Source organism: Ascidiella aspersa, chromosome 4 (assembly GCF_963924565.1).
Source record: "Ascidiella aspersa chromosome 4, kaAscAspe10.2, whole genome shotgun sequence".
NCBI classification, from domain to species: Eukaryota; Metazoa; Chordata; class Ascidiacea; order Phlebobranchia; family Ascidiidae; genus Ascidiella; species Ascidiella aspersa.
The window spans coordinates 21,424,482-21,439,924 of record NC_139450.1 but is presented as its reverse complement, the minus strand read 5'-3'; the positions used below and the strand labels follow the sequence as shown (position 1 = coordinate 21,439,924).

Below are 15,443 nucleotides of genomic sequence, written 5' to 3'. Positions count from 1 at the left end.
AATCACATCTAAACGCTTTATTGGGACCCATAAGACAGGAATGCTTTTTCCCGCAACTACAGTATACTATCTTATACTTGCAATGGGTATTACTACACGCTTTACACATGGTAACCTTAGGTAGCGAGTTGGCGTTGTTTTCAGAGTTGAAGTCCGGGGAGTTCTTATCAGCATCGTTTAGAATGCTGCTTACGGCTGTTGTAGAGTGTGGATTGTTATCAGCGTTGTTGACGCCAGCGCTAGATTGGGGGACATCTGCGTTATCGTTTGTCTCTCCGTGTGCTTTGGCTTGCTTGTGCTCTTCTTGTCTTTTTACTAGCCGAGGAAAATCTTTTTGACGTTTGGGACAGTTTGCTTGTTTGTGACCTTTCTCGTCACAATACTTGTGAATGATATGTTACGTAAAATTCACAGTCCGCCATCCTAATATAACTTGGTAAAGGGTTTTCTTCCACGTCCGTTGAATTCAATGTCAAGATTCTCATTCCGGTTAGCAACCCAACCTTGTCCTTCCTGTGTGTCACCTTTTCAACTTTTCCATATTTTGCCGATATTTCCTCTGCTATGATTTTCCTCTGCTATGAGAATAATGTTTTTAAGACACTAATTTGTGACACGAACTGCAAATGTGCGCATTAAATCATTTGGGTGCCATTCGCGACATTTTTTCGATTCAGCATTACTAACAAACGTAAAACTTTTAAATTGTAACAGCAATCGTTTAGACTTGCGTAATATTCAAGCAAATAATCCCGGCACCAAACTGCGTCATACGTGAAAAATACCCTACGATAATAAAAAAATTGCTTATCCGTGAACGGTTTGCGACGGCGCTCGCTAAAAATGTGCGACTTTCTCTTATAAAAAGAGATGATTTTTTTTTCTTTCTGGGAGCACACGACATTCTTTCTATTTTACTCTTTCGCCCGGCGTATCGCTTAAGAGGGAGCAGTAGAAGGACGTTGCTCGATCCGTCTCTTTTACTGTACCGAAAAAATAAGGTTGCCAGCACTGAACAATACTTTCATTCTGTCCAATCTTGCGAATCATGCTCTCCCAGTCCTGACTTTTTTTTTTTTTTGAAAAAAGTGTTGAACAGGAGTTAATTATGACAGGATACATAAAGAAGTTGTGATGTCATTTCAATCCATTGTTATAATTTGGCTATACTACTTACAAAGAGTTTCCGTAACACTAATATCTAATTTGGGTACACTATGCACGGATCTGTAATGTAGCTTAATAATAAATTTCAAAGCCAAAAAGGTCGAGTAGATCGACAGCATCTTGATTAAGACGTTTCGATACGAACTTGTATCATGGCAAAGTTGGATTTCGATTGATCCACGACACAACCAAAAACGAAATCGTTTCGAATAAAGGATCGACAGGAACATATGCAGCGATCTAGTGTCGTGTATAAATTAACGTGTTCATGTGGTGCTTCCTACATTGGTCAAACCCGACGAAATCTTTTAACGAGGGTCAAAGAACACAGAGTGGACGAGAAATCAGAGGTTTGCAGACATCTTCTGCAGCACTCGGACCATAAGGTTGATTTTTGCAAACCCGAAGTGCTCGGAGGGGCTTCAGACGTCTTTAGATTGCGGCTACTCGAGTCGCTATCGATTCAAGACTGCAGCCCTGAACTGAACGTCGACACCTTATCTACACCGCTCTACCTATTCAACACCTAAAGGCTCCAACTGTAAAAACTCTGATGATAACAATTGCGTCCTGCCTTTTATAAGTGAAACTTTGATTTGCTTTTCAGTCACACTAACTGAAGATGATACAAGTTCGTATCGAAACGTCTTAATCCAGATGCTGTCGATCTACTCGACCTTTTTGGCTTTGAAATTTATTATTAAGCAATATCTAATTTGTTAGGCAAATAATTTGGAAGTCACGGCCTTAACAATTAACATTTAGTTTATGTTTATCTTCCAGGATCTTAAAGTGAGTTTTATATTCTTAAAAATTATTATCAACCGACACAACCAAGGTTAAACCACAAAAGGTGCTAGGTACAACACCAAAAATTCGGCTCAAATGGACAAGACAGCGAAAAAATACCAAGCTAGAATGAACTTTTATTACAAATACATGTCAACTGCCAATAAACATACAATAATCTTGATGTAATACAGATGACATTTTGCATATGATAAGACTTAATTAAACAGGATTATTTCAAGTGTTTTTTAGCCAAACTAGTTTATTTGACAATTCATGTGTCAGCGTTAAACATTTTTCAATAGGATAAATTTATGAGAACAAACAGCACAATGTCCCTCATACAGTTCTGTGTATATTGTTTGAAAAATTTATTGCAAAATACATAATTATGTAAGACGTTTTCCAATATAAAGTACGCATCACGCTTGGTTATATTACGTAGCAGTTTTGTTAGGGGCTAACCAAATTTTACACAATTAAAGTGTAGAGGGAACACTGTAACACGGTTGTGTTATGCTTATACAATGTAGTTGAATTCATTAACATGCAATCAAATAAGACATCAAACAGCAGTGATTTTTTCTCATTGTTCATTTTAAACTAAGACAATTTAGTGACGAAAAACATAACGTACATAAGGAACTTCTACATCCTCTCCCTCCGCATCATTACAACACATTTCCAATACCAAGGCCCGCTCATGTGCACGTAGCTTACGTTTGGAGACCTTTTGAACTACTTCACTTAATCTGTATGGAAATAAGGTAGATAAAATTGTATTATTACTACCATTGTCCAGATCAGTAAACAGATGTTTTACTAAAATTCTAGTTGTACAGCGTATCAGTTTAAACAAGCCTTTCTTAACTTGGGGTAAATTTCCTCGTTTTAGGGGGTAAACGAGCTATCAATTAAAATATCCACATCAGTTGATGGGACAGTAAAATTGTGCCAGCTGTAGAGGTATTGGTAGTCTACTTTTCTACTTCAGATTAACTGCTAATTTGAAGCTAGTGTCAGTAAAGTGATACTTCACTAATTAATGCTTTTATAGTTTATTGACAATCTCCTTCTCTTAGTTACTTCTTTGTTACGTGATTATATGGGCCGAAAATTTATTTTGGGGACATATCTTGTTTTTGCCGCTATTCTTTTTTGGTTTGCTATGGTTTCCTATTGCATGTTTCAGACCGATTTTTGTCCGAAGCTTTATAGAAAAAGTAGATATCGTAGAACCTGCGTTTTAGCTCTTTGTAGCTAACGACTGGCATCTAGCAGCAGAAAAACTTTCATACAGAATTCGTTCATATTCGCTTGCTTTGTCCAGCTTGTGAAGTAACGAAGCGACTGAACGCGTGCTGCGCTTTATTGTCCCGCGCGTGAGACTTTCATTGTGCGAAGTGGCTTGTCCAAAACTGGGCTCGTGCGCCTTGCATTTTAAAAAGAGGCTTCTCTTTACTAAAATTACTTGTGCTCTTAAGAAACAACATATTTTACTGCCGCAAATATAAATGCGAAATCTGGTGGCAACTCCAATCCAACATATCAACACTAGGCCCACACAACTTAAAAATGTGTGTTGATATGCTGGATTGGAGTAACATACTAAACAGGTGCAAATAGCAAATATTCTCCAAATACGATTTTTTCAAATATTCTGTAAATCGTAGCAGGGAAGCATTGCGAGTAGGGATGTTCAAGGCAGAATATCGGCGACACATTTATAATGCTTGACTTAAATGCGGCGTCAGCGTTTTTTCGGGCGACCAATTACTTTGCGATAAGCTTCGCCTAATAATCAAGTGTCAATAGGGTGTATTTACCGCCGCAAATTTAAATGCGAAATCTTAAGGCAGTGTACGCCTCTCTGTTAGCACCTGTTTTGCACGATGGAAAAACTACGGACCAAGCCATGGTAAAAAATTACCGAGTAAAAGTTTGCAAAAGTATAGCAAACCATAGGCGTTAAACCATTTTAAGTCTTTAAGAGAATGATAATATTTGCTCTTCAAACACGTAAGCTGGTCAAAATGTAATAAAATGGCCATACGCATTATTTACGTAAATTCTATTTATCAAATATGTTTCGATCAGTCTTCAAAATCTACGCCATATTTGAACCCCTTTCGCATCAAAGGCATAAATCAAGTGGGGAAATTTTCGGCCCATATCTGTTTTTGCTTACAGAAACAAGTTAACGAAAACAAAAAAAATATATAAAATATATAATATAAAATACACAATACAAAATATTAAAACATAAAAAGTATAAAATAAAAAAATAAAAAGTAAAAAATAAAAAGCAAAAAATAAAAAGTAAAAAATAAAAAATGAATATTAAAAAAAAAAAATAAAAAAAATAAATTTGAAAAATAATAAAAAACGAAAATTGAAAATAAACACTAAGCCCTGAAAAAATATACAACAACCGCACCCCCGTCTAGTTTGCTGTTTGATTTTATCAGCTTTATCGGCAGTCATGGCATATATTGAGGTAACGTGTCTATACTGTACGGTTTAGTAAGTACCCCTTTTAAAATTTCAGTGCTGGCCATGCATGTGATTGTCTAGGCTAATTTTTGTCACTGGGTATGGCTGAACTGGCTTAGTTTATTGTTGATCTTTTTAGCCCAGTTATTAAGGCGTTTTAGTGATAAAAATAATTCATTGATTGATCAATATATTCTGTAAAAATAACTTTAATATATAAATAAGCACTATTTTATATATTTGGGGTAAATCTGATATTGATCTTTGTTAAAGGGGTAAAACATATAAAAAAGGTTAAGAACCCCTGGTTTAAACCCTCTGGCAAGAACCACATTAACAAAAGTCTAAATTTACAGTGCATGTATAGCATAGCTTTTTCTAACAAGTTAACGTTTTTTTATAAAACACAAAAACATGGTACTGTTTTTTACTAAAAAGCGAAAATAGGCCCCTGATACTTTCCCATGCTGTAATTCAGGAAAATATCGCACACTGTAAACGAACCTAAACTGTACTACTGGTGGCGTTTAACTGTACTACTGGCGGCGTTTAAAAAACGTTCTGCACAACCAACCACGTTTGGTGCCAATGATCGAACACCCTATTGGCAAGGTAGCGCTCATGCGTTTCACCGGCGAAAAAGGAATTTATTGTTTTTCTGGTAAAGAAACCTACATGGCCTTGGCCAAAGCCAGGGGTCGGCAACCTTTTTTGAACTGCGGACCGGTTTAAAACAAAAATTATGTCGCGGACCGGCCTTGAAAAAAAAACAAATGTTCAGGAAAGGAAACTTATTACAACTTTCAATGCCAACTTTATGCTTGTTTTGCCTGAAAGAGGTGCTCCCATCTAAGAATTATTGAACTTACTGAAACCCGCGAGCGGCATCCCGCCAGCCAAACAATTTAGTTTAACCCAGCCCGCGGCTTATTTCAATAAAACTTTTAGGCCTTTACGTTTTTTTCTTAAATTACACTGGTATAACATAATTACCAATTCCTATATTCTTACCAGTTTCTCAAAATAAGGATATTTAAGTTCGTTTTTCAACAAAATTTTAATCTTACAACCCTGCTACGGACCGGTAACCAACTCCTCGCGGAACGGCGTTTGCCGACCACGGGCCTAAGCGACATAGCATGAATACAATACATTGAAAAACTTCAAATGCGTATGTTCCAAAAACCTGTAAACGAAAAACATCTGCTAGAAACAAAATGAGGGCAGTTTCAAAATCAGCGTCGAAAACCGTTTAAGAATCAAACTATCAAATCTCCGTTAAAAATTTGCTGTTGACTAGTGCAGTCAGTAAAGGTAGACAAGAAAAAAAAAACGGCAAGCCAAGTCAGGGATTTTATACATAGCCATAAAATTAATATCTTCGGTATACAACGGAAGCCATCGCAGACGAACCGAATATGTCGATCAATGAAAGCAAGAGTAAATCAACTAGCCTGCACTGAGGTTTGAACTCACGACCGCCGGCCAAACAGGGATCGTATGCCTGCTTAATAAGTTCAAACAAACGCAACGTTCAGGCGATTAGCGAATCTAAATTATGTAGGAAGCAATTGTGATGCACCTCTATAACAAAGCAGAAAACCCCAGAGACCATATCCACTTGTTCGAAACCATTGATCCATTGCTAAAAAAGATATTCGTATTTTGTCCCTGACAATACTTCAGTTAGCACAGTCTTGGTTGGTGTTACGAACTCAAATTTAATTATAGCATTTTTGATAATATTTGGTTTTAATTTTTTTGGTAAAACTTTTGCAAAATTGTAATACTCTTTTTATTTAAATTTAAAACTTGTGTTTTATTCAATCGTCCAAAGGTTTAGTTTGGAATTAATTTTGAGAACAAACTGCCACTATCAAAAGTATAGCGCGCGAACGTTACACTAATAATTGCAATTGCAATCCTTTAGGAATACGTTTGAAACCCATACAAAAAAATTATAAAAAAGAAATTTATAACGCCGTTTGGCGCAGCGTGAAGATACGCTTTCAAAACAAGAAGCAGTCGACAAGAATCACAGTGTCAAAGGTTCGAACATCGTCACCTTTACGCAACCACTTGGCCCATTCAGCAAACGTGAAAAGGCACGTAAATGTATTTTTTCATGCAGCTATGGGAAAACGGCCAAGCCGGTCGTTAAAAGTTCCAAAGGCTGTCAAATAAACTTGACTGTTACCACACATTCGAAGCAACATACCCAAATATAGAAGTAAGGGGTTGTCTTAATTTGTCTTCCATGAATTTACGTGAAAGTTTCCGTTCCCATTTGGCGCAGATTTTCTGCGGCTTTACTCACTTTGGCAGACTACAAACACTATCGTCTGGTACATGCGAAGTCATTTTAAGGCACTCCACGCACCAAAGCAGCGCAGGGAGATTTCCAGGTTATTGCTTCGAAGGCCGAATCTCTATTAGCGGTATACCGCAACTCACTACTTTACAATTTAAACGGGCGATGCCAAAACATGGCATACCACTACATTTCGACCAGCGACCCTTCCGTGCATTTGCGCAAACCATGGTTATCGCCACTTTACATACTAAAAAAATCTTCAGGAGGGTGGAGGCCATGTGAAGACTATCAACGCCTCATGTGTACATGACAGCAGTCCGATCCAATCGTGGCTCTTAAATTGTATAGCATGGTTATTAGGAAAGATGTCGGCTTGTGGACCAAACGATGCACAGCTTTTGCCTAAAAGCAAAGATCTATCCGCATGTGCGCGAACCCTTAGAATACCTGTAGTCCAACGTTAGGTTGACATAGTTGCCCGCTTCCACATTTGGCATTCCGACAAATGTTGCATCAAATCGCGGCTTACAGCTTGCATCAAAGTTATTGTCATTGGTCATAAAACTGTTCGGTATTAACCTGCATAGAACCAGCGCTTTCCATCCACAAGCCAACGTCCATAAGAAAGGCTTCATCGTCATTTATAAAGCTCCGATATGTCGCGTTTACCAGGTCGTAACTGGATTGACGAGCTACCGTGGGTGCTCCTAGGAGCCAGAACGACCCAATCAGGTTAAGCGCGCAACAGGCTCGATTGACATGTTCGGGCCGGCGCGATACTTTTATTCTTTTTAGTTATGTGTTGCTTTCGGGGTGAACTAATTAATGTTACGCCGTAGTTACCAGACTGCAGATAACGAAGCGTGCATTTTGCCTTTTTCTTATGCGTTTTCGTCGTTGTTTAGCATCAATACAGTATAAAAGATATCTCTTTTGAAAGAAAAAATAGGACTTCTTGCATCAAGATTTAAAAAAAAGTGCTAATAGTAATCCATTACAGAAAGCAAAACTTGGATCTGACTGCAGAATTCACAGTAGACAGCTTTTTGCTACGGTCACAACATTAATGCCTAATTGCAAAGGGTGAAGCGTTTTTCATTGGTTCTTTAAAAAAATTAAAAATACTTTGATACATTAGGGATAAATGAAAACGTATATTTCTATAGCACACTGTGTTCAACTAAAATAATCTTATGGGAGAATTGAAGTCCTTGTAGAAGCTACTCAGTACGACAAATAGAGCATTTGCATTGACTCATGAAGTCACTGGCATTTTAAAAGAAATGCATTCAGGGATGATTCACAAAACATTGCTACTTCTCGTGGTTGTGGAACAGTCCCTAACCAAAGAGTATTATATAAGAAACCGGCCTGAATGAAATACTAACAAAGGGTATCACACACGTTTCTTTACAAGATCCTCAGAAAATTATCTTGCCACCCCTTCATTTTATGCGTGATTGGATTAAAATATTTTGTTAAAGCAATGCTATTCGGATTTCTCTGCAAAAAGTTTACCGGCATTATCGAAGCCAAGCTTCAAGAACGAATTTTTGGGACCCTAAAATACAAAAGAACTAAAGGATCCAAATTAAAAAAAAATCATAGTCTAAACTGGAATTACGTTCTTGGCAGGCATTAAAGTGAATGTGTGCTAACTTTTTAGGAAATGCAAAATCGCTTTTTCTTAAGCTATAATTTGTTTGAGGCTTACGGAGAGATTGATTGCCGCTTTTCACTCAAATAATATTTTTTTGAGGAAAACTAGGTGCAGTGTTGGTGACAAACAAGACGAAATTTGTTTCTTGTTTTTTTTTACAACTAACATACGAACATTGAAATTAAATAAAAAGCAGTTAAATTTCAAATAAGCGAAAAAAATCAAACGGTCATTTTTTATTATGCTTTTGCTACATGTAGCTATTCAAAAGCATTTCAAGAACAAAAAAAAAATTACAGCGCTCACCGCTCAGTGCAACCCACACTGTGAACTTTCACACAACTTGTACACTTTACGCAACAGCGCCCAAAACACACAGTTTTGTAGTTTTATTTTGTCAACAGGTCATTTTACTTTGGAATTACTTTCTCTTTCTGCTTCCGTCAACCATCGAGTTTTTGACTCAAAATTATGAACAAACTAGTAACTAACTGTTAGCAGCTACTGCAGCGATTGATCCATGGTTGTTTTGAAACAGTAGAACAACAAAAAGATATTGTTGAAGGCGATTTTACTTGTGGATGAATTAGATTTTGAGTTACGGTCAAAATGACCGTTGGTGGTAATTTAAAATAAATCGCTTACTACCTCATACTGTAAGTATTCTAAAAAACTAAACAATTATATGCTGTAAGGCGACCTAGAATTAGGAACAGTCAGGAAGTTTCAATATTTTAATAGTTAACGAATGTTTTATGTTGCGGGCCAAAAACCAAAGCACGACACGGGCCACATATTTTGGTTCCGCGGGCCACAGGTTGCACGCCCCTGGTTTAGGCCATATCTTGTATGTGCTACTATCCCTTGACTTGTATTAGCAAGCAAAAATAGATATAGACCGGAAATATTACATCTTCATCTATGATTTATCCACCATACAAAAATTATTGCTATATTTAAGAATGTGTACTTACTTGGTTGCAAGACGTTCTTTGCGCTTTGCTGCACTCATAAAAAAAGAATACAGCATAGCAACATTCTGGGACAGCATTGTTACTTCTAACTTATGATTGTTTTTGAAATAGTCCAAAAATTCAGCAAGGGTCATCTCAGTTGCACCATTTTTTGCAAGAGCAATCCCATCAATTTCAAACCGGTCCCATAATGACCACTCTGTGGTATAGTACTAAAAACAGAAATATATTGCAAGATTTTAGAATAAGTAGAACTCTTTAACTCTCCAATATTTGGAAAAATTGTATAAAGTTCCACATGAACAGTTTTTTAAACTTGTTTTTGGGGATTGACAAACATACATTAAGGAATTTTATTATAAGCCCAAAAAAGGATATCCAAAACCTGTCACAGGCGTAACACACCTCAAAAGTATACTTACTAATAAACATCATGACAGACTGGCCACTAAAAGTCGTATGGACTGAGTATAACTTTAGGTAACATATTGTTTTTTGCACAAATTTAGCTTTTATTACTTGCTTATTACATAACAAATTAATTGACTTTTATCCTTAACAAACAAAAAAACAAAAAACATGAAGTTTGCCAGATTTTAAACAATTTTTTAGTAGGGGGCAACCAAACAAACAGGGTCCTTAAATTTTACACACCTTTTCACAATCCTATATAAGGAACACCTGCAAAATTTGAGCGTAATTTGTTGAGAAATGCCAGAGTTATGAAGCTTTTAGTTTGGGGGGGTCTGCCGAGGGGGCGCAATTTTTCCATTTTGGACCATGTTCGACGCCTTATTACTGCTAAACTAAATAAGGTAACAACCCAATTTTTTTTTACAGGTGATAGTACTTCTACCAAATATTTAAAAAAAAAACATAGTTTACATTGTCACTCTAAAAGGTCAAAGGTCATAGACATCCAAAGTTGGCCTTTCCCAGCACTCGGCTAAAATTTTCCCTAATTTTGAAATTTCGTCAAGACCCCATTTTTAATTGCAATTGGCTAAAAATGGGTTGAAATGTTGTTTATAGGATTCTCTCTGAACTGCGAAAATTTCAATATGATGTCCAAATGGAACCCCTACATGGCATCTTGGACAACTCATCGAAATCAAGTAATATTACAACTTCACCATCAGCTAAATTCAGTTTATTTTGTTTCAAGTATATTTTTATGAATTGCTAAGGAAGCAATGGGTCTTCAAAGCAAGAAAGGGGTTACACACTGATTTAATAAAGTCATCCAGGCTTTCAGATGCTCAGTTAATTTTGTTCTATTAATATGAGTCTATTGCTTAAACTTATTATAAAAGATAAAAAACTGGTGTGTTCGTATAATTGTTTATAACATTTAACAATATATTGTATTTAAACTAAAAATTGACCACCTTTATTGTAGGGGTTCTCAAACTTTTGGTCCGCACCCCCATTGGTTTAATTTAGCGAAACTCTTGCCAAATGTAATTATGTCAGCATCTATAAGTTATAATTTCACAATTTTTAATTGTATAAAATTGAGTTATAGTTTGCTGCTAGGTGTAAATTAATTGCCATTACAGAAAATAAGGTTTTACATAGCACAACAAATGGGGCAATTTTGCATGGCGAGAAATGACTTTTTTTGTAAATTATACAGTAATCTGGCCAAAAAATAGAAAAATACTCCAGTTATTAAGTTGTACATTATAGTCACAAGTATAACACTTGTGTTTTGTGAGGTAACAATAGTTAAAAACACAATTTCAAATACATTTTCATTTTTTTTCATTTGTAATTTTTTCGCAAATTTTCACTGGGGTCATGGGTAACCGGTATATTAAAAGGACCCCACTTTTTGCTTTTTTTCATTTCAACCCATGTTTCACAATAAATATCTCCCAACCCCTTTAATATTTTGTATTGAAATTTTCGCAGTTTAGAGAGAATCCTATAAACAACATTTCAACTCATTTTTAGCCAATTGCAATTAAAACTGGGGTCTTGACGAAATTTCAAAATTAGGGAAAATTTCAGCCGAGTGCTGGGAAAGGCCAACTTTGGATGTCTATGACCTTTGACCTTAGAGTGACAATGTAAACTATGTTTCTTTTTAAATATTTGGTAGAAGTACTATGACATGTAAAAATATTGGGTTGTTACTTTATTTAGTTTAGCAGTAATAGGGCATCAAACATGGTCCAAAATAGAAAAATTGCGCCCCCTCGGCAGATCCCCCCAAACTAAAAGCTTCATAACTCTGGTATTTCTCAACAAATTACGCTCAAATTTTGCAGGTGTTCATTATATAGGATAGTGAAAAGGTGTGTAAAATCTAAGGAAAATCGGAGAGGTTGAATTTCTTGACTGTGTGAATTGACACGGAATGGCCCAACAGTTATATAGTCCAATGACAAAATACCCCTAAAAAATGACCAAAGACCCTTGCTGTTTTGGGACAGTGGTTACATGTCAGTGGAAGTTTGTGGGTCATATTTTTAACAACATATCACTAAAAGTAATGTGTAAGTATTTAAAGCAAAATGTAATCACTAGGGCGATTATTTTTGAGCAGAAAAATAGGAAATTTTGAACCGAAAAGAATTTATTTTGACAAAATGTTGACCTATTCGGAATACATAGATTTAACTAATGTTTTGTTGTATAGGGTAGTGCATTTTACTGTTTTGGCGTTGTCAGTCATTTCTTTTTGATGTTTTACTGACGTCCGGTTGTTCAAAATTCAGTTATTTTTTGGTGATTATGCAAAGCTTTTGAAAATGCTTAGTTATATTTTTACCATGTCAAAAAGACAAACAACTATTTAGGCCAAAAAAGGTATTTATAAAAAATTGTTGAGCAAACAGTTGAAAGAAATAGGAAATAAAAGTGGTAATTACCACTAAGAATACACAGTATATACTGTTCAATACATTTGTCGAAATCAGAGGTAAACAATTATCTGAAGCAATAATGAACTTCGAGCTGAACCTAACACAACAAATCAGGCCTGCGAGATTAATTCATTCGACTCAAGTATACTGCATATTCCTCTTATAAAGATGTAATAAAAAATGTTGTTAGATGTAATTCAAAACTAGTTTTTTTGATAAAATTTTAAAAACTGTATGACAATTTCAAATAGCTCACTACAGTTTTTGATAATTTTGTAAACCATTTTGACTTGAAAAAATTTTGACCTAAAATGTAAATTTTGACAAAATTTTAAGTCAAAAAATAATCGCCCCTAGTAATCACATGAATTCATTTATCCAAATTATACTATTTACAAAATACAGTAGTCAAATAAATCATAAAAACCTTTAATTTAGGAGCAGCAATTGGTTCAGAAAATCCAAAGAAGGGCAACGCCAGGTTGATGAACCCATTCTTGTAACATTCCAACTTCTTATGACCTTGTATTATCTATAAATAAAAAACTTCTGTCTACCAGGATTTAAAAAACTCTGTACCCATGGTAACCATGAATAATCCAATTTCAATTTTCTTTAGAATGACAGACAAGCATGGGCATAACGAAATCAGTAAGAACAGGTAACAAATGACAATACCATTATTCACAAACATATATTTTGGTTATAAAGGTAATTTATAGTTTGTTTGTTAACAGTAATTAGTGATAAATCTTATAAAGTAAATAAAGTGTTTCAGTATTTCCTAAAATTTAGGATCACTAACACTAATTGTTGAAACCATATTAAAACACATCCAAACTTCAATTTCCAATGTTAACACTTATGTGATTGTACACATCTAGTTTGGGATTTCACTGAACATTCAAAACACTAATAATGCATAACTTTATAATCAAGGTGAAAGATGACGTTTAGTATGCATTATTTATTTTATGCGCCATCCTTCTGTAGACCAGCTTATTCTTGCAGTTGCTTTTGTGCTACAACATTTTCAAGCAGCTGATGTAAGAAACACTTTATCATTTTATTGCAATACATATAAAATGTGATGTGAGCCAAATTCTTTGAAAGTGCTATAACGCTGGCAATATGCCTGTCGAATTGTTAAGGCAGATAAATGTCCGATTTACTGTAGTCAGATAGTTTTCGTCATAAAATGTTAGTTTAGATTATCCAAACGCAAATAAATTAAACCATTTTTTAAATATAGCACTGTGTCAATCAGGACTGACAAAAATCAATCAGGACTGACATAGAGTGGAACTACAAATGTTATGTATGGATAAAAGAATTAATCATTGTTTAAATCACCCAACTACTATATTTACAAGAGACTATAAAATTTTTCGTTTCAATGCTATGAATTCATTTATCAGAATATTTTTGCTATTGATTTCGCACATATGTTATAAAACATTTGTGTTATAGATGGATAGTGGGGTTTTCAGATTATAATTTGCTTGTGAAAATTTATAATTATAATTTATCCATAAAATTATATAGAAATAAATGAATTAAATCTAGCCCATAAAAAAGTAATACCTACCTTGTATAATTCAAGACTGACGAGGCCCGCCACTATTGCTGTTGTAGTAGCTATCGCAGGAATAATTTTGCCAGCAATTAGCTTACTTTTATGACGATCTGCTGGAGCAATATCATAATTTTCAGCACGAAGGTTCGAAGCAGAAACTATGAAATCCATGTGGTAATTACTATCATCATCCTGTAAAAAAAACAATAATAGTTCAACATTTTTGGCTTGCCAAGCACAAAAATTATGAATAACAGGTTAAAAATGTAAATATATAAGTGTAAATATTACCATCCATATTTCAATAATAAGAAAGTCAAGGTTACTGCATTTAAAGAAAAGCACTCATCTATCTTACATGTTGTGAAACCACAAAACTGAACCAAAAAATAATTACTAATTGATAGTCATTATTAAGCAATTAGAACAGCAAGGGCTCATGGTGTCAAATCTTCCACTTACTTGAAGCTTAAGTAGTGCCGGTAATGAGTATTTTAGTTTTAGTTAAGTCAGTGCTTTTTAGGGTACACCACAGGTCTTTTATGTGACCATTGATGCTTTTATTGCAAATGTGTATATAAATAAAATAATGAGATACTGATATATAGCAATGTTTTGGCACGCAAAAATTTGGCCAGGATCTCAAAAAAATGTCCGAACACCCCCTTTTCATTAGTAATATTATCGTTTTTGTCAGGGTTTTACTCACCGTTCTAAGCGGCCATGTTTTAATGTAATTAGGTCACGCGTCTTAAGCTAATACAAAACCAAAATCAAACGTTTTTAGTCTCTTGTTTGGTCGACCGTAATTGTAGGATATTTTTTCTCTTTCGTCCTTCGTTATTCGTTTAGGTTGGCTGATTAGCAAGGATGTATTCCACAATTGACAATGCAAAGTCAAGCCTTCTTATTTTTTTTATTGGTAAAAACTTCAAGTTAGACACGGCGGCTAATGTTTTTCGCTGTTTGCTGTCCGCGTATATATCTGATGATGGTGTAACAACGGCATTTTTTTAACTAAACCAGATTCTGTTAAGAGGTGGTTAACTGTGACTTTCAAAGTGGCCTTTTTTACGTTGTGATTGTTACTGCACAATTATTCTAAAGGCATATCCTAAGACAGTGGTTCTCAACCTTTTATGCTTTGTGATCCCCTCTGAAAGGCTCTCAACCCTTGTGGTCCCCCTGCTTATAAAAAACACCTAGCCTTGCATTTACATGTTTTGACTTGGTTTACTTCTCCATGTCAGTAACAAACAGCAATTAAAGGAAGTCTAACAAATAAACTTACTTACTTTCTAATAAATTAACAAATCTGTTATTTCACTTTAAATTAACATAGGTATAGTCATTGCAAAGCTCAGGTGGGGGTTTGGACCCCCCCTTTTTGTAAGTGTCATTATCGTTTTTGGTTTGTTTTTGTCTCACCGTCCGAAGTAGTGTGTTTGTTTTAATGTAATTGTGTCACGCGTCTTAACCTAATGCGAAACCAAAATCAAACGCAAAACGCCGTTTTTTGTTTCTTGTTTAGTCGAACGTAAACGCAGGATATTTTTTCTCTCGCATTTTGTTATTCGTTCGGGTTGGCTGATCAGCAAGT

General features: G+C 35.2%; 1 protein-coding gene across 3 annotated transcripts in view; it reads right to left on the bottom strand.

Moving 5' to 3' along the window:
• Positions 1-2,075: 2,075 nt before the first annotated feature.
• Positions 2,076-15,443, bottom strand: part of LOC146148642 (ubiquitin-like modifier-activating enzyme 1) — a 62,499-nt gene continuing 49,131 nt past the window's right edge. For all 3 annotated transcript variants that reach the window (XM_083387493.1, XM_083387492.1, XM_083387494.1), the window contains exons 19-22: positions 13,856-14,035; positions 12,695-12,799; positions 9,398-9,609; positions 2,076-2,708 (exon numbers count right to left, since the gene is read on the bottom strand). In XM_083387493.1, coding sequence (XP_083243619.1) covers positions 2,570-2,708; positions 9,398-9,609; positions 12,695-12,799; positions 13,856-14,035 — 636 coding nt within the window. In that variant the 3' untranslated portion in view covers positions 2,076-2,569. The remainder of the gene's footprint in view (positions 2,709-9,397; positions 9,610-12,694; positions 12,800-13,855; positions 14,036-15,443) is intronic.